Source organism: Heptranchias perlo, chromosome 27 (genome assembly GCF_035084215.1).
Source record: "Heptranchias perlo isolate sHepPer1 chromosome 27, sHepPer1.hap1, whole genome shotgun sequence".
NCBI classification, from domain to species: domain Eukaryota; kingdom Metazoa; phylum Chordata; class Chondrichthyes; order Hexanchiformes; family Hexanchidae; genus Heptranchias; species Heptranchias perlo.
In genome coordinates, this window is record NC_090351.1 from 18079166 (window position 1) to 18094920 (window position 15755).

Consider the following 15755-nt stretch of genomic DNA (forward strand, 5'->3'; position numbering starts at 1 on the left):
GTTCTCAGTTTAAAAAAAAGATAAAACAGTAAAATATTACCAAAACATTTTTGGCTACAGCAAATAATCAGTGGATACAGTTGAGGTGGAACAATTATTGATATCTACAAAGTAAGTCATATATATGTACACTGCCATTTTGTAGACAAGACAACAAATCAACATCTTATACTTCAAAGTAATAATGAATGTGATCATTGTACTGCATCACTAGCCTGACAGCTTTTCATACAAGCTGTCATAAGTTTTCAATAAGCTTATAGTTTGGACATTCATTTCTCAGGAATCAAACTTGCTGACAAAAGCTCCTATTTGTAAAAATGATCAAAAAAAATGTATTCTTCCAAAATTGTTCTGAAAATAGTTAATATTTTCCATACAAATTTTGCAATTGTAATTTGAAGAACAACTGCAGAAAACTGCATGTTAGCAGATTGGCAAAATCTCTCTGAGTGGGTTCAAAAGTCTATTAATCAGTGCATAAAAGTTTATTTTAAACTGGTGTAAGATTAAACTCCCATTATGGTACTGAATGACATTTTTTCTAGTTAAATGATTGATTAGGATATCTTAAGCTATCAAAATAACCTGCAAGATATTTGTAAAAAGTCCATCACTTCAATTAAGATCTATTTGATTTAAGTTGTTTCAAATATACCTTTTTGGTTTGGAATTGTTGAAGAGTTCAAAATCAGATTGCTCTGCTAACCATTTGTACACCTTAGAAGATCAAACTGCAAACATGCTAAAGTGCCAGGTACAAATTTATAACCCTGTAATATTGTGATGTTGTGGGTTTGATTCAGGAGGTCCTCAAAACACCCAATTTTTTGGGGAGATGTTGATGGCCATCAATCAAAATGATAAGCGTAAGTGGTTTTGCTATGGGTAATATTATGGAACACAAATTTATTAGTGCGACTGACAAAAAAACAGATTATCACAATGCAGCTGCAATAATAAATGTTCCGTTCACACTTCTCAAGCAGCTATTGAGCAACATAACTGGTATAAATGATAAACATTTCATTAATCCAGCTTGGTGTGCAGAACAGTGGCTTAGTTTCAAATTCAAAAAGTACATATCCGCAAACTTAATGTAGATCGTGTCGTGGAGAATTTTGAGAGCTTTTTTGGCAAGGCAAGGCAGTCACAAGCATGCTCTGGATATAAAAAGCTTGTCAATACCTCATAGAAGGTGAACTTGACCACTGTTAGAAGCTGGAAGACAATCTGGAAGAAGTTTGGACCCCCCCCCACCCCACCCCACCCAGGTAAGGCAAGGATATTGCTGTCTGAAATTTCAGTACAGAACACATTTGGGTTCTGTCACTCAGCACCCTAAAGGGGGAGTCGACCTTTTGGTGAGCATATCTTTTTGCCAAAGATCCTTAGGTGAGGACTAAGCAGTGATGAGTGAGCCTGCTACAAGGCTTTGGACGAGGATGTCTAGAGCATCAAAATGGATAATACATCACAAGGTGCCCTACGTAGGTACTTCCACTAAGCTGAAGGCAGACCTTTGTCATATAGCTGATGAGGAAACTCTGCAGCTTAGCATAACAGATGCTAGAAAGCACTACCTGCAGTTCGGATCAGAACCACGGACTCAAACATTCGCATTTGATGCCTACCATGACTGAGCTGCAGAAAGACAAGTCATTGTTGCTGAAACTTTGCACAACATAATGGCGGAGTCACCATTCAGAGGAATATGATGTGCAACCATTCTGTGGTCATGGGGAATGGTGACAATACAATCCTACATTTTATGGTTTTCATGCTGTTCAGGAGGAGTTTCTGTCATCTGCTGTCCGCATAGCAAGCATTCAAATCTATAGTTGTTAAATGACCAACTATGTCTTGCTGGACTATTGGAGGATGGTGAAGCAATGTTTGGCTTATCTGGGTAGATATTCCAATGGTTAAAAGTTCAGGTACTTTTTTAATCCTTTTGTCAAAATTATGACCAGAATGCAGCTTCTGAATACACGATAACCAGTGGGCGTCGAATTTTTCACATGCTCTGTATGTAATAGTTGTTACATGTGCATTCAACACATTGATAAATTTCAATATTATAGACATCCAAAAATATAATACACCATCAAAATGTGTGACCAAAAACATGTAAACAATTAAAAGCAAAAAAAAACTTCACTGGTACTTCAAGCGCGATCTGTACCTTTGTGCCAAAGAAAAAGAAAGTCTAAGAGGAAGCCATGCTACAGACTGGAAAAACACTTTGCTTTAATTAAAGCATGATCGCCTATGGTAAAATGTGATTGGGGTGGCCTAGCAGAGTGAAGGCTTCAATAACTCATGGGTGTCCATTTGGAAAATGAAACTTGACTTTTACTGAGGAGTTAAATATCGCATAGGCCGCTTCAGAAATGTTTAAATCCACCAGAGCTAGCAGTTGTTTCCAAAACTGGCCAGAACAGTGATCAATTTGCTGACTGGCTTAATCAACATTTTATTTTTAAAATGATTTTGCTTTTTATCCTCTTCTCTTGGAGTATGTTCCATGCCCTATTTCTAGCCAACAAAGTGAGCCTCTCCCATGCCACTGCCATGCCTGTGGTGATATTTTTAAATCTTCTCATCCATTTAGCTTAGTGACATCAGGTCTAACCTGAAGGAAAATATTCACCTTTCTATTTGACTATGCCATAGTGGGATGTTGTACAAGTTAATCAATAATTCTCTTAACAAATGCAAAATAGATTTTCTTATACCAGTTTGCTACGGTTTTGTTAGACTGTTCTTGGAAATGCTAAGAATCGTCAGAGAGCTAAGCTTGAATTCAGTCACTAGTGCTTTCTTTCCAGATTCCATCTCTTCTTACAAATGTTGACTTTTTAAAATAAATTTATCAAACAGAGGTAATTTTGCCCCTTAGAGAGCCCACAAAGAAGACTGGTGAAGGAAGTGGAAGTAGTGCAGTTAGAGGTTACTCTTCTGAGGCTGGGTTGAAGGCATATTGCTCTGGCAGAGTCGAGGTTGGTTTATTCTGCAGCCATACCTGACCTGGGAGTACTGGATGTTGACAGCGAGTGCCTGAAATGGAAAATGTTTCATCTCACTTTGACAAGCTTCCAGGGGGGAAAAAATCCCTTGAGTTTGTAAATGTTGGTTTGACTCCATTTTACTAATCTTGCAAATATTCAGTAGTTAATATGTGCATAGTAATTTGACTGTTCCTACTGACCCAAAGCCCTAGGGATCGTTTGAATCAACACACAGCTGCACAGCGTAAATCACTGCCCGGGGCACATAACATGACCAGCGTATTGTAAACTTTGTTTAAATCGAGGTGTAACTTATTGATTTCTGCATCAGGAAGTGCTCGGCTCTTTGCAAACTAAAACAGACACCTGCCAAACAAGTTTAAAGAGATAACACTCCATTAACTTTATGTAACCCTTCCCAACCTGATATGTGTTTTTAAAATGTTATTTTGGTGTTTTGCCAAAATTAACTGAAACTGATAGAATCAAAGCCAGTGTAATCACAATCCATGACTAAACTCAAGGTTAGAGTGTTGCACCATAAAACTCAAAGGTTGAGCTTCTTTAATGTAAGAGGTTTTTTCTCTGAACACTTAAGTCAACTTTGTGGAACGACTGCATTGTATATAAAACCACCTTTCTTTCTTGATGCAACTATATCACTTACGCATTGAAATAAGCAAGGAGTCAATTACTAGGCACAGTTAATTTATGATGTGTCAGTATTAATGAGGTGTGCAAAGAAATCTGATTTTTACTAAAATTAGAATCAAGCCACTTATGTAGAATGACTATTCTACATCTATTACTGATTTTCAACGATCAATTGAATTCCAATAGATAACACATTTTGAATATTACAAATATGAAAAGTTTTCCAATTTTATACAACCAAGACTTGAAATGAACATTCTCCTTTTACAACTTCTATAATATCTAGTCGGGCATTTTACTTGAAGGTCGCATACGTGGGGGTGTAAATGCTTTCTCCGAAAGTAACATTGCTTTAGGACACAGAGATGATTAAGTGTTACCATTACATTAAATACACTGACACTGTAAAACGCTAAAGGCTTTGAAGGATTTTGGATGCATAAAGTAGCATAAAAAATAGTTGGTGCTCAGTTCTGCATGTTCACCTGGAAACCTTTGATCTGTTTTAAAATAATGTTTAAGCCTGTTCTCTGAAACACATAAATTAATATCAAAGGTGGATGAAAGGAAACTTTTAGACTACTTATTGCCTAAAGAGATGGTAAAAATTTAACTAAGCTCCCAAGGGCTTCATTTGGAACTGGTTACTCAAGCTTATTGCCTTTGATCATGTGTTGGGGTTTCACAATTCATAATTATCAACCTGTGGAGACTGAGCATCTGCGCTTGTATTAAATCCTTCTATTCAGTAAATTACTTTGCAATTCTTAATATGATTTTTGACTTCAGTGCTTCAGTAAGCTGAAGTGCTGAGAGTTTCCTCTACTAACTTCAAAAGTACTTCATTGGCTGTAGAGCACTTTGGGATGTCCTGACGTTGTGAAAGGCACTATATAAATGCAAGTTCTTTCTTTCTTTCTTTACTAGTGCTACAAATAAGAAATAACGGCATACTCGTGTAATTGAGATAAATTTTCAGATTTGCCTAGCAGTAACTACTGCTCTATCTCCAACCTGTGCTTTCTCTCCAAACTTCTTCAATGTGTCATTGGTCTCCCAACTATGTGCTTGCCTCTTCCACCACTCCCTATTCGAGCCCTGGTTTTAACTGGCTCACAGAACTGAGATTGCCCTGCTCAGTGACAAATGGTCTCCTATGTGACTACAACTGTGCTCACTGATCCACCTCGTCCTCCTTGAGCAGTCCTTTGACATGATTGACCACTGCATTCTCCTCCACCACGTCTCCTCCATGGCACCTCTCATGTAGGGTCCGTTCTGACCTGTCCCAACATAGAAATACAGCTCCTCAAATGGTTACTCCTCATGGGTCTTCATGGTCACCTCTTGTATACTTCAGGGATCCATTCTAGTTCTGATCCTATTTATCATCTACATGCTATGCCTCTGCCACTAAGCTGGCCATTGCTATACTCTGGTTACCTCTGATACCAAGTCCTGGATCAACTGTAAACTCCTACAGTTCAATGTTAGTAAAACTGATGCCATTCTGTTTGGTTCTCTGCAGCACCTAAGAGCCTCTGGTGCTGACTCCATCAACCTCCCTGGCTGCTTACTTAGACAGGGCCCAGTAGTACACAATCATGATATTTTAATTGACTCCTGAACTGAACTTCCCACAATATGTCTAGTCCACCACCAAGACAACTTTCCACCTCCAGGACATTGCCTGTTTATGTACCTAAGTTACCCCTCCACTGCCAAAACATTCATGCATGTCTCCATCACCTTATGGATTGACTTCTCAATTGCTTTCCTCAATGGTCGTCCTGCCTCTAGAATTCCAAGACTCGAGTTCTCTCTGACGCAAAGTCTTGAACACCTATCACTCTGTCCTCAGCCACCTTCACTGGCTCCTTGTGCCCCAGCAGATTGACTTCAAGATGCTGGTCCTTGCTTTCAAATCCCTCCACAGCCTTGTTGAACCATACTTTTGTGATCTCCTCTAATCAGATGTCTCAGCCCAGACTGTCTGTCCCTCTTACTCTGTATTACTGCTTGTCCTCCATCCCCAATATTCCATGATCAGAGGCTGTTCTTTTAGCCATGACACCACTGCCCTTTAGAATTCTTTCAATGTCACGTTATCCTTCTATCTCTCTTCCACCATTCAAAAGCTTCCTAAAAAAACTTTCAGTTTGATCATGTCTCTCCCCATAGATTCACAAAATAAATATAGACAAGGAAGACCATTTAGCCTATCTTAGCTCACCTATCCAAAAAGAGCATGGAGTCCTCGGTATCACAGAATCCAACTGTTTTTCAAATGTTTTAAAGGTTTTTGCCTCCACTGCCATACCTGGATGTCTATTCCACGTGTTGTTCATTCTTTACATGAAGAAAAACTTTCAGTTCTAAATCTTCCTATTGCCAGTTTGTGTTTCCTTGTTCTAGAGTCAGTTTAATTTGAATTGTTGTTCTGGATTTACCTTTTCTGTGTAATTTGCTATCTTGTATATCTATGTAAGATCACATCTCAGTTACCTCCTTTCAAAGGTGAAAAGCCTAAATTTCTCTAGGCTTTCCTTGTAAATAAGTCCCCTGATGATATGGATCATCCTATTGTCTTGTGGTTCATCCCTGAACATCCTTGAGGACTTGAATATCTCCCGTTGTCCAGAAATGGTGACAATACTCAAAAGTGTGGTCTGAATTCTCTTACTTCCTCTCTTCGATGTATAACACTCTAAGATGTTGCTTTATATGAGGAGCACTATGTAAAGTATATGGTGGTGTTGGTGGTTGGTTGTTTGTCATCAGTCGTCAGCCAGCCTGCTAAATAGGGGAAACTTCCACCTTTCATTTTGCCCCATGGCTGTACATTCCTTAACATAACCTTGTTCTACTCAAAACATTGGTTTCGATCATCATAATGGAATTTTCAGTTACCTCTCCTAGTTAAAGACAATTGGCTGAAAAGGGATGAAATTGGAAAAAAAGTGTGGTAAATTGAGAAGACTACAACAGTTGTATTCAACTGGAAGGAAATGGCAATATTTTGTCCCCTCTTGAATATTGTCAATGGAACTATACCTCATGCCAGGACATGGTTCAGTGGGCAGCATCAGCCCTTTGGCACCTTGCTCAAGTGGCCGTTCTTCATGTGTGACTCCATAAAATGATGTCAGCAGACTGCTCAATTTTAAAGGACATCAGAGTTAAGCACCATTCTGCTCTCACCGAATGTCCACCTGTGCACTTTCCAGCGGGAATCACTAGACTGCAATCAGGAAGATAAACTTATGCAGGTGTTTCCTGTCCTCGAACTCAGTCTATCACTGCCCTGGCTACTTTCAAATAACTTGACACAACTTGGAAATCAAACCTGGAATCTTCTAGTCTGCAAGGTTTAGCACGACACTGGGTAATGCCATTACCCACTTTGCTGTTAGGGAATCCTTGGAGAAGGGGGCATAACACAAATTGTTTTGCATAATAGTCCTCTTGTATGAGAGTCAGTTCACTTTAAATTTTAATATTGACTGATGGATGAATGAATGGCAATTTAAGATTAGATAGGTTGACAGGTAGATATATTTGGAATTTTTTTCTTAATAATACTTTGTGCTTATTCAACAACTCAAACAATCACTCACTCACAGCAAAGCAAATTTATATTTCTTACCTGCAGTGTAGTGTAGTGCCTTACCAGTGAAACTTGTGATACACTACTGCAAACCCATTAGAAGCAGGTTATGTACTATACCACCTAAGGTGGAGTTTATATTTTGTAATTTAATTACCTTTACTTATATAATTTTAGAATGTACTAGTGTGGCATTTTCCTTTTAACCATATCACAAAACAATTACAATTGATCTGTGTAACTCTTGCCACTAGTATAGTGATATATAGCTGTTAGCAAAATGCCTTCCTGTTTTTGCAGGTGAAGTTAACAGATGGGCTGTTCGTCAATGTTCTAGATTACCACAATCCATCAATCCAGCCAGATCCAATTTGGAGACTACAGCCAATTTGTTGACAGCAACTTGACATTTTTGTGGGGAAAGACAAATGCTCCCCCTGTCATGTCATTGGACAGTGACTTTGATCTCACAAAGTGGCTATGCAAGAAAACATGGACACATCCACCAATTCTGACCCACTGCTCCCTATAGTTTTCAATGGAAAATGCTGCTGACTGAAAGGCAGCAAGTGCCTGCCTTTGGGCAATGAGGAGAGGTCAAAGATTAAGATTCATACTTCTGGCTTGCTCCTGCACAGAGCACACGCTTCTGGCAAACTGATTTATGTACTTTGAAATGTTTTGTTGATGGTATACATTTTTTCAAAGCAGCCCACATCGTCATTCTTAACACAAAATGCATTATATGTGGTAAATGACCACGTCCAGATGTTTCATATTTCATCATCATAGGCTTCAGTATCCTGTTTCCAGGATCATTCAAACCCATCCTGTAAATTTGCTGTTTGATGTTGTTTGTATTAAATGTTGAAGGTGGAGGCATTTGGGTCTAAGTGCTGTTGTTAGCAGCAGAGAGTGACAGCAGCCTATAGACTCAAGGGAGTTTTCACTTAAGAACTTACCAAATGCATTTCAGAGGAAGCTTTTTTTTTCCGTGCTTTTTGATTCGACTGGTACTGACATTGCCTGGTATCTCATCCACGTGGTCATTCTTCATGTATGAGTTTGGACAGTGAAGGTAAGCAGATTATTTGACTGTGGAAGGCATCACATCACAGGTGCCTGGTCTGTCTTCACCCAGCATGCAGACAAGCCAGGGTTACTGGATAGTTATAAGGAACAGAAGCCCATGCTGTTTTCTTTACCTTCCCTAAAGTGGAAATTGAAGCCAATTGTAATGGTCCTTCGGCAGGGATCAGCTAGCTCAATGTAGACTAGGGATTGAATCTGGAGCCTTCCTGTTTGTATGATTAGGATCTGCACCACGCCACATACTGCATTTCCCATCGAGCGACTGAACAATCACCAGGGGAGCTTTTTATTACTATCCCTTATGTGGGGAAGCAAGAAATCTGATTAAAATGTAGAGTAATGCCACCGTTCCAAAATTTTAGTCATTTTCAACTTTTTCAGTGGATGAAGAGGGATAGCAAAAATATATTTTTTTCTCTTTGCCTAGCTGTCTTTCTTGAAGTCAAAGCAAATAATTGATTTCTAATTCTGCTTTTGAAGCGAATATAGGATCAATAATTCCCTTTAGAATTGGTGTATTCCAAGACTTTTTCACTTCAAAGTTGATTTTCTTTAAATTGAGAAACACTGATGAAGGACCAAAGTCCATAATGCAGGAAGCCATAAAGATTGGTAAGTATACGAAAGAAGACGAGATAAATCAGGAAGAACTGAGAAGAGCTAGGTTTTGTTAGGATACAGAATACCCCACTAGAAACCTTAGGTTTTAAACACATGTAGATTGCAGCAGGAAAGAAAGACTGAAGGAGATAAGAAGTTCCATAGTTTTGAGGCTCTGGGAAAGAATGAGTTTTTATTTTGCACTGCGAGATGCAGAAAGTTGGGGGAAGAGTGCATAGAATGGTGTTTGTGTAGAAGGTGTCAGTGAAATGCTGTCAGTGCACCTTTTCTTCAGCTTAAAATAAATTAATCCAGCTTCTTTCATTTTGTTGCTCTGACCGTTAGGAATAACTTGTCTCTGGCATAGTTTGGATTTTAATAAACCATGGAAACAAGATTAAAGGATTTTTTTCTCCTTAAACTATAACAATCCAAAGCCTCGTGTTATTTTAGCATTTCTATATGATTTAACATTTGGCACAAAATTTCCAATGTCCTGTAACATTTGGCACAAAATTCACAAAAGTCCTGTAATATAATATGAAGCTTAAGAGAGAGAAACGTCAACTTCACATTAAATTTTCAACTTTTGAAGAAGTGAGATGTTTTTTTAGCTTTCTTTTTATGTTAATCAATGGACCGTTCTGTGAAATTCACAAGCAGCCATAATTACTTTTAAAATATAGGTTGTGGAATTGGGCTTGCCTTCTACTATTTCTAACAAGTCTATACTAATCTTTCTTTGAAGATTGCAATGGAGCAATAGATTTTGAAAACGTTGATTGCTATTTTGTCATATGTGGAAAATGTTCCTAATTAATATAATTACTGTCTCCTTTGTGCCAACTGTCACAAATCATCTTTACAGTGTTTTAAAGCAGACTTTGCAGAGCATGTTACCTCAGTGTAAGTATTGATGTGAATTGGTTAATGAGTATTGGTGTAAAGGTAAGGACTGTAGATAAACACATTCACTGGGTCTGGTTAGCCTCTTGCTCCTGGCATTCCATTTATTAAACATTAGCTTTAGTTTTCACTAAGTAAACCTTCCGACACATTAGACCAGAATTCTGTTATATACAATAAGTTGAGATGGTTGTGAAAGTTTCTTATTACCCGATTTAGCATCATTGAATGTACAAGGAGTAAAACTGGGACATGGCAACAATTAGCACAAGTCAAGACAGTGGTGGAAATTTGTTGATATCTGGGCTATATTCTTTCAGTGTGCAGCACAGGATGGCATGCATGTGAGGAAAATTAAAGCTTACTAGTGGATATCCTCTGCTATTGTGCACACTGGTGCCTATTTTGACTTTTGCATGACCAACCGGGGGAGCACGCTGGCCGGTCGGCCCTACCCAAAGCGAAGAGACAGCCGTGATTTTGAGATCCCAGTCTCATTTACATCAGGCCGGCAAGGTATTGGCGTCTGATACTGCCCGATAAGGTTGACCTATATCGGGCCGTCCTGACCACCAACAAGTTACATTTGCGGGGGGGGGGGGGGATCGCAATTGTAGAGGGGAGCAGGGGTGGGGGGTCATATCCCAGAGCAGAGGCAACCTAGATTATTTTTGTGGAGCCGAGCGGAGCCCCATTAACACCAGGTGAAACAAGTTAAAATCAATCCCATTGAGTCAAAGGTTACATTAAAGGTTGATGAGAGGCAGTGAATAATAGTGAAATGCTTTTTTGCTTGGTTCCTGAAAGGGTTTCACCTAAACTTTTAAATAAAAACTTTTCAAATGTATTTTTTAATTTAGAAAGCGTGTCAAGCTGAGACAGACAGAGAAAAATACAGTTATATTGTTTACATTTAATCATTGTTTACATAAGATGTATTTATACAGCTGCTGTAAATCCCAGAAGCAGTATAAGGCAATTCTTTTTGTATATCAGACTTCTTATGTAAACTGCTTTGTTGTTCTCTAATTTTTAATCTGAAAAAAATTCATGACTCTTAGTTCACATAAATAATATTTTTTGAGTTAATTTCTGGATGTTTTATGATTGACAGGAAATCTAGCCATTCACAGAGGGTATTGGTCACAAGTTATGCGCTTCCTACCCTCTTTGCGAAAATTACTGACAGAATTTTTCTGTTTAAAATTGAAAATAAATTTCATTAAAGCAGTCATGTGTTTATTTACCAACCCAGAGAGGCAGAGGCAGTGCAAGCTTAGGGTAAAAGAGGTAAAACCCACTTAACCATTTGTTTGAAGCAAGGATGAAACCTTTGAGATCGTTCTGATATACCCCTGAGATTTCTTTATTAAGTTGTTGACCTTGTTAGGTGACATGTGTGACTTTGCCTAGTGTATCTAAATTAATTTTTAATTCAAAAAATGCAATTGCTTTAACATTATTTGGAGCAAATACTGGTTTGAATTGGTTTTGTATAATGTCTTGTTCTTGCCATTGCCATCCAGTGGCCTAGTCCTGAGGAGTTGGTAAGGATATTTTAAAACCTCCTATCACCTAATGTAACCATATCATTGGATATGGTCAAAAGACCCAATTTATGGCTACATAGGAAATGTCGTTGGCAATTGGAACCAGTACAAATAACCGTCAGTGGTTTAACTTTATAGGAGTGCTCAGATAATGGATATGTTTGTTTATTAGAGAGGTGTAACCATTAGCAAATCTGTTTGTACGAGCAATAAATTAAATCTTGTTTAAATGAGTCATGCTAGTTAGTTGTAAGTCATATCAGTACCAAATACATAGGGGCTGATCTCTTAACTTCCTCCATCTGGCAGAAACCAGACAGCAGTGGGGGGGGGGGGGTGGGGGGCTGTTGAAGTGGAGCAGGAGACTTACCGCTTTCCTGCCCCAATCTATCCGATTGCAATATTAAATATCAGGTGGCAAGGACACCCGAAGTCGGCGGGGTCCTCTTTAAATATGCACATCGGATTCTGATGACATTATTGGGGCTTGATCTGTATTTTAACCTCAGGCCTGAGCAGGGAAGTAGTGATGACTTCTCCGCCAGGCCAAACCTGCCAGGACCAGGAACCAGGGCCAGAGATGCCCATCAAGATATATGTTTTTTTAGTTTCCTTGTGGGCCAGGAGGGGCAGGAGTGATCCTCTAAGCCCCAGAAGGAAACCTTGGGGCCCCCTTGCCCCAGGTTCACCCCCCAGCAATCAGGATTCCTCTCCTGAACATTTATCTTGTGTCGGGGACTGTTCCCACTGATCCCTAGCAGTGGCTTATTGCCGCCGGGTTTTAATGGCCAAGCGGTCGTTTCCCACCGACTTCCCGGTCCTTTTAATCACAGCAAGTGACATGTTAATGAGGCCAGGCCGTTAGAATCAATGGAGCCCACCTGCTGCCACTTCTGGACGGGCACACAGCGCCCTTTGCCCTGTTCCCGTCCGGGAGTTAAAATCGAGCCACTAAATGCAGATTCATGATTTATGGAGCTGCACTTTAATAGTGAAACTGTGTGTATTCAGAATTGAGTATTGAAAGTAACTTCACGAGAACAAACTTTATGGTGTTTTTTTTTCCCGAAATCTCTGTTTTTATCAACCCACCCCACCACAGGAAAGAAATGAGCCTGCCAACTTTAAAAATCTAATACTCTTAAAATCAACGTCAAAAACAAATTGATATAGTTAAGCTTTATTGTTCTTTGTGCCTGAAGTTACACTACACTCAGTGTGAACTTAAATTGGGTATGAAATAGTCTGCTTGAAGGTTTTCATACCTCCATGGTTTTATTATATTTGGCAGTCTCTTGTGTCATAATATCACTCTTGCCTTTATGTACACTCAGAACCACTTCCCACTGATGGATAAAGTGCGAGTATAATTCTATCCTTACTCACCCGTGTACCTTACTAGTCTATCTCATGTCAGCTTTTGGTTATTGGTCAGACATAACTCTACCACTATACATAAATGCAGATAATTTCTTTGTATATTTAAATGGTATTAATTATTTTACTGTCAACTGGTTACCATACACAGCATGTAACAAAATGTCAAAAAAAAATTCATAAGTAATTTCAACTTTATTGTTCTTACAGACGTCTGGATGCAAATCTGATTTCAGATATACCTCAGAACAGCTTTGAAGGGTTGCAGTCCCTGCGGCATCTCTGGCTTGATGATAATGCACTGACACAAATTCCTGTTCGAGCTCTCAACAACTTGCCTTCACTCCAGGCAATGACACTAGCTCTCAACAAAATAGCACACATCCCTGACTATGCATTCGTCAACCTATCCAGCCTAGTTGTACTGTAAGTACTGCATTTTTAAAAATGGATTTTGTTTTGGTAAGCAAACCAGATAAGAATGGTGATTAGCTTTAGTGAAAACCATCTATTTCTTTTTAATATGTTCCTCCCAATTTCTTTCCTCATGTCTTCCCTTCATGAAAGAACCCTATTGAAAGCCGCAATCCAAATGGATGAGGTGGAATCAAATTCTACCAGTTCTCGCTTTGTTCGGAGGTTCTGACCACTTGGTGCTCCACCTCCTGGTCAAGCTGGGAATGGTCAACATTTTCTGAACTAAGGCAGGCAATCCTGCATCTGGAACGAGTCCCTTTTTTTATTAGAGCTACCACACTGCCTAATAATTCATTTAGAAATTGTTGGTTATTGGTAGTTTTAAGTGAAAAATGTTATTATGCCCTTTTCTTTTATTAAACTATCCACCAAATATCAGCTTGGCTCAGTGGTAGTGGTAGTGCTCTTGCTTTTAAGTCAGTAGGTTGTGGGTTCAAGTCCCACTTGAGTTCAGTTTATAATCTAGGTTGCCTCTTCAGTGCAATACTGAGGGAGAACTGCATTGTTGGATGAGATGTTCTGGTGGGATGTGAAGGATCCCATGACACTATTTGGAGAAGAGCAGGGAGTTATCTTGGTGTCCTGGCTAACATTTATAACATAATCAGAAAACAAAACATTTATCCCTCAAACAACATCACCAAAACAAATTAACTGGTTATTTATTTCATTGCTGTTTTTTGGAAACTTCAAAAGTAATTCATTGACTGAAGTGCTTTGGGATGTCCTAAGCATTTGAAAATGCTATATAAAAAGAAAGAACTTGCATTATAAAGCACCTTTCATGACCTCAGGACATTTCACAGCCAATTAAGTACTTCTGAAGTGTAGTAACAGTTGTAATGTAGGGAAATGTGGCAGCCAATTTGCACACAGCAAGGTCCCACAAACAGCAATGAGGTAATCTGTTTTTAGTGATGTTGGTTGAGGGATAAATATTGGCCAGTATACTGGAGAGAACTCCCCAACTCTTCTCTGAATAGTGCCACAGGATTTTTTTACATCCACTGAAGAGGTCAGATGGGGCTTCGGTTTAACTTCTCATCCAAAAGGCCACACCTCCGACAGTGCAGCACTCCCTCAGTACTGTGCTGAAGTGTCAGCCGAGATTGTGTGCTCAAGCTTCTGGAGTGGGACTTGAACCCACAACCTTCTGACTTAGAGGCAAGAGTGCTATACTAAGCCAAGGTTGACACCTTTCTTTCTTTCTGTGTCTGTCCCACCTTAGGCAGCACCATATTTTCCAGAATGAAGCATTTTTTTCAAATGATAAAGTGAAGTAAAAGTCACTTGGAACCTTTATGCCTGCAGATGAAAAAAAAATGAATCAAAGGTGTTGTTTTTAACAACTCAATTGTTCAAAAATAGTTTATGTGCAAAATATCACACAAAGCAGCCAGGCATAATTCCAATTTTCTAACCTAGGGGTAACATTCACTGGAGCTAATAGGTGTTTGACCGTGTTAGCTTGCTGAAGTGTTGCAAAAGTATTGTATTAAGAAAAATGTGGGTTTTCTTTAAGGTTTCTTAATTACTGGGAAATTGTTACCAGATCCTTTAATGTACCTTGGGCATTCAACCTCCTGTGCACAGGCACATACATCAAAAGCCACTGACTGTTCAGTGTGAACCAAAAGACATATCTACCTGCTTAAAGCTTCAAAAGAGGCAAAACTTTACTATGAATGTTTTGCTAATATGTGAATGAATATGAGAATGAAATTGGGGATTTGTGCGGATCTGATATGATCTTGTACAACAATAATAACTTGCATTTATATAGCATCTTTAACAAAGTAAAACATGCCAAGGTGCTTCATTGCATCATTGTTTTATTGTAAAGTCTACAAGGGCTCATAGTGCTCCTGTCTATTTCCATGTGCAACACTGTACAGGCACCCCAGCACATAGATGACATCTACTTAACTTAGCAATAAAAAGTAAAATTTCAGATTGGTGGCAAGAAAGTTTCCCCTCTCTGTTAGTTTTAAGGATCTTGAGTGATATAGATTTAGGTCATTTCAACCAAGTTCCAAGTGGACAGATGTCCACAACATGAATTTTCCTAAAATATGGCATTAATCATCACTAAATTGGCAGTTTGAGCCAGAAACTGGCTTGGGAAACGGAAATATTCATGTTATTGTAATAGGGGCTGTTTTGCTAAGGTGGGAGTTAAGGCACGTTGTTAGATCAGATTAGAAGGAAACTTCATACCCCATCGAAATTGTGCTTACCTGACCAGGGCTGCTTGAGGTTGATGGCTGATGCAAAAATTGGCAAAGGAAATGTTCCATTCTTCAGTGCTAATATACAATAAAATTATCCCCAACATGAATTTTTAATTTTTTTTTAATAGGTACTTTCATTCATGTAGGTATAATGATGAATAATAACTGCATTGGCTTAACCTATTATGATGCTATGATCTTAATACCATACTCTTTTACTTCTCCGGCTCTTTAATTCATTGAAAAATAA

General features: G+C 38.8%; 1 protein-coding gene across 2 annotated transcripts in view; it reads left to right on the top strand.

The window, feature by feature from the left end:
* LOC137344444 (leucine-rich repeat-containing G-protein coupled receptor 6) overlaps positions 1 to 15755 on the top strand; it is a 210760-nt gene that overhangs the window by 145919 nt on the left and 49086 nt on the right. For both annotated transcript variants that reach the window (XM_068007413.1, XM_068007414.1), the window contains exon 5: positions 13008 to 13223. In XM_068007413.1, coding sequence (XP_067863514.1) covers positions 13008 to 13223 — 216 coding nt within the window. The remainder of the gene's footprint in view (positions 1 to 13007; positions 13224 to 15755) is intronic.